The sequence below is a fragment of the Sinohyriopsis cumingii genome, unplaced genomic scaffold (assembly GCF_028554795.1).
Source record: "Sinohyriopsis cumingii isolate HCF-2022 unplaced genomic scaffold, ASM2855479v2 utg002708l, whole genome shotgun sequence".
NCBI lineage: Eukaryota > Metazoa > Mollusca > Bivalvia > Unionida > Unionidae > Sinohyriopsis > Sinohyriopsis cumingii.
Genome location: NW_028316278.1, coordinates 130,198 through 138,346, shown reverse-complemented (window position 1 = coordinate 138,346; position 8,149 = coordinate 130,198). Strand labels below are relative to the sequence as shown.

The window sequence follows — 8,149 nt, the reverse complement described above, 5'->3', positions numbered from 1 at the left end:
ATTGTCATTGATTGCTTGATTGATTAATTAATCGATTGTCCTGCAACTAGTCTTTAGTTTCAGGTAACGAGTTTCGAATAGTGCACCAGTTAGAAGATCGTACCAGTTAGATGCATTCGAACTTTTATAGCAGGAAATTACCGTGATTGTCAATGATTATTTTTGCTGACAAAAAAGAGTAATGTCTTTCTTGTATAAAACATATATCAATCAAAACCCACCCACCCACCACCACCCTCTCTCTCTCTCTCTCTCTCTCTCTCTCTCCCATGGTGATTGGTCTTTTCAAGACCCTTTAGGTGAATTAATCGGGGATAAAACATTTTTTCTTTTGTAAATTGTAGATAGTTGTATATCTATCTCAACACAAATAATAGTATCATACCAAATCATTTATTAAAAAGTTCAAAGAAAGGCAGGACAATATCTAATTTAACTAGACTTGAAGACCCTAGTTATAGCTACAGCACTGACAGCTGATGTAACAACCTTGACTTTTTATTCCAGAAGTGAAGTACATTGGTCAAACTAATATATTATATTACATTTACGTATTCAACGCCGGAATGAATGTGGAGCAAACAGAGCAGTTGCTCCAAGGTCCCCGTTTATCATTTAGTTTCTTTTGACCCAGAAAATTACAAAGACACACTTTAATGTTATACAGCTCTCACATCCAAATACCCAGGTCACTTAAATCATATATTTAGTAATTCAAAGTACTTTGAATGTATACATCAGTTGATGATTTGCTTGTACATATCGTCGCAAATATTGAGATTGCGATGATGATGGCCTTATTGTTGTAATTAATTGTTTCTTAGTGGGATTAATTGTGTTTTCCGTATTATGAGAAGGACCCATAATTCCACCCCGACTTTGCTAACTACCGCTGCATCATCTCTGTCACAATTTTAGTATTATGTAGTCTATGTTCCCTGTACTGCTTCAGTTTTGGAACAACCTCTTTCTTCAGACTCCGTTGAGGGATCGAGTTTTATTACAGTTTGCAAAACTATTACAAATGCTGGCGGTGTCATGCACTGGATAATAAACCGGATATGGAAATCTGTCACGAGAAAACCATCTTTAGAAATGGTCCCATGTTATGTTTAGTTAATCGTCTGCTTAACCTTTGTCCATGATTCTAAATGGTTCTTTAAATAATAGTTTACAGAACTAAATTTTGTCCATGACTGTAAGGTGTAAATTCATAATACTTTTTGTGTCTTTTGAATTTTTCTTTTGTATTGAATGTAAATTAACTGATCTTTTTTATTTTACCTCATCTGTTATTTCACATCACTCGGTTATATATTTCAAAACCTAGACTCGTACAAACCTTAAATTTATCTTGGGGATATTTGGTATGCCAGAGTTACTAAACTCCTTTATCAGATGTCCAAGTTCAGAAAACGATTCTCCTGGTTTTCTATGACGTCCCCGAAGTTCAAGTTTGTAGATTTCTTCTATTGTTTTGGCGATGCGAAAAGTTTTTTTTATGTGTGGTTATAAATTCTTTGTGCATCGACGTCATTCAGCAAGACAAATATTCGAATGTTTAATTTACCATAGCTCTCGAGCTTACAGCTAGGTATATGGCCATCTGCCTTTGTACGAAGTTTCCCAGATCTTTAATGTACTGTAAACTGACTCCGGTGGTCTAGTGGTTGGAGCGTCCGCCTCGAATGCGGGAGGTCACGGGTTCGAACTCCGGCCTTGTCATTCCAAAGACAAAAGTGGTAGCCTACTAACAGCTGCCTCGCAGGGCGCTCATCAGTAAGAGGTTAGTGTCAGGACTGGTCGGCCTGGTGTCAGGATAATGTGACTGGGTGGAACATGATGCTACATGTCCTCAGCATGTTGCCCCTGTGCTAGATATTAGTTTAAACTGTCACACTGCAGACATCGTGGTAATATGACTAAAAGTTTTAAGGCTACATTAAAATCCAAATCACACACACACACACACACACACACACACACACACACACACACACACACAAACATACACACACACACACTGTAAATGAATTTTATAATCTCTCAACGCTTTTCTTTTCTTCCATCATTTGATTTAGATGAGTCAGTTTTCTTCAGCAATTCCTTAAACGTTTCTACACTTTCCTTTATATGTTGGGCAGATGACAGTTTGCGCTGATATTCTGATTGTTCAAAGAATTCATCGGTATTATTGTTACCTTTTACAAAGACATATGCCAGACATCCGCTGGCAGCGTTTCCCCGACATATTCTCTACAACATATTTTGTATAAAATCATGCATCGAGAATGCTCATACAAATCTCTCTCTCTCTCTCTCCATATCGAATAATTCATTAACATTATTTCTACCGATAATTAAATATATCTATCCACCGTATTCGTATTCATCGTGTTATCTATATGAATGTTATAAAAGTCCCATAACGCAAATTTTAAATAATTCACATAAGCAAGCATACGGTTCTACCAAAGCTATTGAGCTGGGGAACTCCTCCAATTGTACCATCATGCAGACCCAATAATTCTTTACATCGTTATTGTTTCTTTACCTGCCTGAGATCTTTTATGAAAAAATAGACGGATGGTTTGTCTCATAAACTCTAGGTCAAGCTGTTTTCAAAACCTAACGGAGAGAGAGAGAGAGAGAGAGAGAGAGAGAGGAAGTTCAATCCTCTTGAAAAAGGTGTCACTTGACGATGAAGATGTGGCTACATCTGGGGAATTGGCTTGCGAGAGATACGGGATGCTGTAAAGACAGAAGCCTGTTTGAGTTTCTGGCGAATAAACTTTTATTGAAATACTCAACATATAAAATTACATTCCAATATCAAACTACATAAGCTTAAATTACGAATATAAGAGATACATATAAAACTACGATAATTTTTCACTTACCAACATCATATATTGTATAATTTCTGCCTTTTAGAATATAATAGAGATATTTAAATATCGAATAAATTCACGATAGCAAAAGAATCTAAAATTCAATATTTCATGCTAATACCGTAATTGAAATATATGTTACTGAATTTATTCTAAAATGTCAACATATTAAACTTTATTATTCAAAGAGTGTTTTATTTCTAAATTAATTATTGCTGAGTATGAACTTGGTAGCGAACGTTGCTTTTTACTATAATCAACAATATAATTACAAGTAAATATAAGTTCTTCAAACAGTTAAACTTTCCAATACATTATATTACAGAATAGTTAGGAAATATTAAAATAATCTAATGTTTAAACATACTGATATTAGATTAACATCTTAACACTAAAAATTCTTATAACACTAAAAGTCATTATACTATATGAAAAATAGTACATAGACGATAATCTTACCTGTAAAGACAGAAGCCTGTTAGAGTTTCTGGCTAATAAACTGGCGTGCCCGAGGACTGTGGCTTTTTATATCAGTTTTTTAGGATAAAGCCAAATATGGACATGTGCCTTGTTCTTATGTTCACCAGAATCAAACCAGGCTTCATAGTTTCTTACAGGCTATCGTCTGGGTCTATGTGCGTCATTAGACAGACAATTATATCACGGCAGCGCGTGGAGCTTATAGCTTAGGAATTTTAGGCTTCCGCAATGCGGCAACTTACACAACTTAACGAGCATAGCTTTTGCTGACTCTATGATACAAGGGAAATGTATGTACAAAAGGGTGTGAATTTCTGCTCATACGGGCGCAATCTTTATTAAATAGTATATAATTGTAATACCGAGATAAATGGATTTAATCTCAATATATTTTAATAGAAAATTACTTTCATTTAATCAAAACTTACTTTTAATACAATTTAGAGAAAATTTCAATCTTATTACTTGAACTAAAAACATTCTGTCCTAATAGATCCATCCATCTACATACCAACGTATGCATTCAACTATTGGTCTAAGCGATACAAAAACGGTTCCTTATCGATGAGGATAGCGCCAGATTGTGCGTCTTATGTGTCAATTCATTTTGACTCTTTAAGTTAACTACATCAAATTACTTAAATATTGAAAAACAGAATTACGATGCATTATTCTCAATGGGTAGTATTTACATTTCTCATTGTTGTCAAACTCACTTACTTGCTTAAATAAATGATATCTTAGCAAACTGACGAGACCAGTATTTAGCTTTCCGGTCAAATGGGAAGAAAAAGGTGCATGAGGAACAATCGTAAAAGAATATATATACCACCTTTTTTAATAGTCAAGGTTTTTCAAAGCGTTTACGGATTAGAGAAAAGTTCTGGGAAAAAAATTAAATTCAGTTTTCCTTTATTGAAATGCTGAAAAAGGATAATTTAGATAATTCTTTCTTGTATGGGTTAATCTATTTTAACACCCAGCCTTGTGGTGCTGATAGCGCCAGCAAGTTGGGTTTTCGCCGCTTCGGAAACCCCAGTCGTTCTCGACGATCAAGCCTTGAGGGTTAGCTGCTGCTGAAGCACTCGTTGTTTTCTGGACATCGGAAACAATACCAACGTGACCATTCATTGCTATGACGTCACCCTTCTGAGGACTTGAACATTTTTCCCAGCACGGGTTATTTTTCAAATAGGTTGAATTCGGATTCTCCCACTCGTTTGCTCCAATCGGCGAGTACCAATAATGTCTTCAAAATGAAACAAAAATAAAACTGGAAATCTATTTTTTAAATTTTCCAATTAAGTCTGATATCTCCCAACGAGATGATGTGGTTCGATTAGCTAATACAATAACAGTTGTTCAAGAAATATACGACAGGGGCGCCGGCAGACTATTTTTCGGGGTGGGAGGAGCAAATTTGTAGTGGTCAGCTATTCAGTTTTACGGATGTGGGCCTAAACATGTTAGAGACGAAATCCGGGAGGAGATGGTAAGTGCGGGCGCCCATCGTATATATCGATGTAAACTAAAATAACAAGATCACTTGCTAAGTGCTACATAGCATGTTTCATCAAAGACTAAATAAAAATAAATTCACATGTACGTCAATAATTACAGTAATCACGCTCCTTGATCACCTCAGTAATATGTGCGAATATCGCTGGATATTTAGCTTTCATTAAATTATATTGACGTTACTCTACGAAGCAAATTTCATTAAATCTGTTTATAAATAATGCCCTTAATGCGTCCACAAGAGACCTGGTCATACCGTTAAAATGCGCGAGTTGTGTTTGTCTGAGATCTTGTTGATGTCACGTTACATACATTGTTTTATGGAAAACTTCAAATTTCAGCTAATCAGTGAACACATCATTTCAATAATTGGCTTTGATTTTGCGAGTTATCTTACTCATCCGAGATCTTATTGATAGGAAGTTACAAAGGAAGTTGCATCGAACATGGCTGATATTTTCGTCTAAAACTGTTTATAAATAAAACTTAAAGAAAGTCCACAAGTAATAGTTAACTGATGTACCACAGGACGGATGCATGCCATAAGGTAGATAAAGGCTGGGTGAACTAAAAACCGGAAGAGCATTAAGAAAACCTAAACTTATTAATGATTAAAATCCTTAACTATTCTTCATGTAAACAAGAATTAGCAAGAAAAAATAGTATGATAATGACCGACGCAACAGATTGTCAGTTCTTTGTACAAAACGACATTAAAAATCCAATCATGAAAGTCAAAAATCTCAAATTGGAAGGTTTACAATAGTCTTTTTCATAATTTGACTAAATCGATTAAATTACTTTAAAAACATTGATGAACGTTGACTTTTTTTAGAATAATCATTTTCTCATGAAAATTATCATATTTTGGACATCAGAATAATGAGACAGACACCAACGTCACACAATACTGATTCCCTCGTTACACAGTAGGATCTATGTCAGTCAAATAATAAATTAAGTGCACTCACACACGGTGTGTATTGTCTAATCACTTATAATCTGCCTCGCTTAAGAATAATCATAAAGTGATTTTTATATTCAAAGTGATTTTGCGAACATTGAATAATGCTAATTGTTTATTTGCCACGTTTAAGCCCTATAGTTCAGGTCTGTTGTTCCACGTTGTCTGTGCTTTGACCGTTGGTGGAATGCTATACGATTTGTCTCTGACATAAACGCTAGATGGCCAGGACGAGTTCTCGTTCTTGTGTTCTTTTTGACAAAACGATCAAAGAAAATTGTATCGGAGAATTGACTGGTAGCCGAAAAGGCGATTATTATATTCTTCCTGTTTTTTTAACTTATCTGTCAAATAACAAATGTCTTTATTTGAATTTTGCCTATTGCGTGTTTAAGATTACCAGAAGTACTCGTATCTAACGCGCTTCGAACTGCTAAAATCGCTACATTTCGCTTAGGAGTATACTCTTGATCAGGAACTAGCAAAACGCAAAGTTTCAGTTGGCCACTGAGTTTCTAACAGTAGCCAATCAGAAAAATTTCAGAAGTAAGGCACTTTGTGGAAACAAACTATCGAGGTTAGGTTCAAGTTAAAGAGCTTTATATGATATTTCCACACCAGAATCCACTTTTTCTGCAACTGTTCGTCGTTAGATACGGTCATATAACGATTTACTCTATAAACGACTAAAGAGTCTTCAAACCTGTTTGGCGCCGGACAGTTTTCCTCTTTTAAAACATCAGCAACAAAAATGTTGCATTTGTTGGTGTTTGGTCCAGTTTCATGACTGCCAGAACGCAGCCACTTTTGACTTCCTATGTATGACCGAGCTCTGTCACCAATACTCACACCCGAGGAGGCAGCCTCGCACACCTGTCGAATAATTTTCTTTAAGCAATTACAGAAAATAATGCAGAAATAAAGTATTGGTCACTACGGACGGTATATATAAAATACGCTCGAAGTGGGCGGACACATCACCCATTGCAGACATGCTATTTGCTATTGTTAGCACATTTTCATATTTTCTGTATCAAAAGTTTCCATTTATGATATCATCAATTGCTTGAGATGTCTAAAAATGAATAAGCACATAAATTGATCGAAGGAATCGACACCCTCTGGAGAGGTACAACTAGTGTGTTCACACAAAACATGAGGGACGTTTATTAAACTTTCCGAAATGTTTTGTCTTGTTTTATTTAATAGCCTGGATTTTCCTTCCCTTTAACAAAATGTATTGAAGCTAAGCGGAGAGAAGCATTGCAACAAACAAACAACAGCAACAAACTTTATTCTTTACCTGGTCGAAGTTAGCACAGTCCTGTCATTTGAGACTTCCCGATCTTGACACAGTGACACATTATAAGCGGGATAAATTTTCGTAAAATTGCAATTTCCTTGCGGAATATAATTCTAATTTTGAGTTAAAGTGGTCAGAATATTGTAAGAAATAAGGTAATTGTAACGAACTGCGACTTTTCTTTACACATTCACTGCCATTTTTTGTTATATTTTCGCTATACAAACTGAATAAATTAACAAATAAAAGACTATATATAGATGGTGAATCATGCAGTGAAAAAGTCAAAAAATCACTTAAAACTTTGATGCAAACCAAATAAGTAAAACAGGCAGTGTTTATCTTTACATGTAGAAAGTGTGCAGACAGTGGCGTTATTGGAAGCAAAAATCTTTACCGCATAACGTTTTGTCGCGCACTTTTTAACTACGTGTACATTTTTTGTTACACGAATAAAACAATTTGTTCAATTTTTAAATTTTTAAAGACTGGGATTATTCAATTTGTTTTTCCAAAAATGTGAATTAAAGACGATTATATAAAAACAACACGAAACTCTTTTTAAATATCACGCACACGGTATATATTTTAAATACTCACCAAAAAAGCGCAAAAAGCCACAAATAGTTTCAAGGCAAATTTCTTCGGATACATCGCTACCGCCTTTGATTCTTCTTGTTCTTCTCAATCTTGTCTGATTGCCGTGTGTATATATATATATATATATATATATATATATATATATATATATATATATATATATATATATATATATACATACCTGTTTATTTTACCCCCGCAATATATCTACTTATTCATCTTGACCCTAATGTATACCTAGGCAATGCATTTTTATAATAAATAACATGATATTTACATTAACGTCTTTGCGCAATAAATTATACATACATATATACATAAATGTCACAATTCACGTAACTCCTAGGGTGATTGTTTGCATGTACGCACGTAGAACATAACCATCCAAATATC

At 34.8% G+C, this 8,149-nt stretch overlaps 1 protein-coding gene across 1 annotated transcript; it reads right to left on the bottom strand.

Annotated features, from left to right (window-relative positions):
• Nucleotides 1–2,929: 2,929 nt before the first annotated feature.
• LOC149770093 (uncharacterized) lies at nucleotides 2,930–7,856 on the bottom strand. The gene is made up of 3 exons (XM_089949411.1): nucleotides 7,757–7,856; nucleotides 6,557–6,726; nucleotides 2,930–4,620 (listed from the first exon to the last, which is right to left on the bottom strand). Exons 1-3 carry the CDS (start codon nucleotides 7,808–7,810, stop codon nucleotides 4,344–4,346), a joined length of 501 nt encoding a protein of 166 aa, XP_089805537.1. The 5' UTR covers nucleotides 7,811–7,856; the 3' UTR covers nucleotides 2,930–4,343.
• Nucleotides 7,857–8,149: the final 293 nt, after the last annotated feature.

Coding starts and splice junctions, on each gene's coding strand:
- LOC149770093 (XM_089949411.1), bottom strand. CDS start 7,810: ATGTATCCGAAGAAATTTGCCTTGAAACTATTTGTGGCTTTTTGCGCT. Junction 6,727..7,756: donor TGGCTTTTTGCGCTTTTTTG/GTGAGTATTTAA, acceptor ATTATTCGACAG/GTGTGCGAGGCTGCCTCCTC. Junction 4,621..6,556: donor AACTGTCCGGCGCCAAACAG/GTTTGAAGACTC, acceptor TTCATTTTGAAG/ACATTATTGGTACTCGCCGA.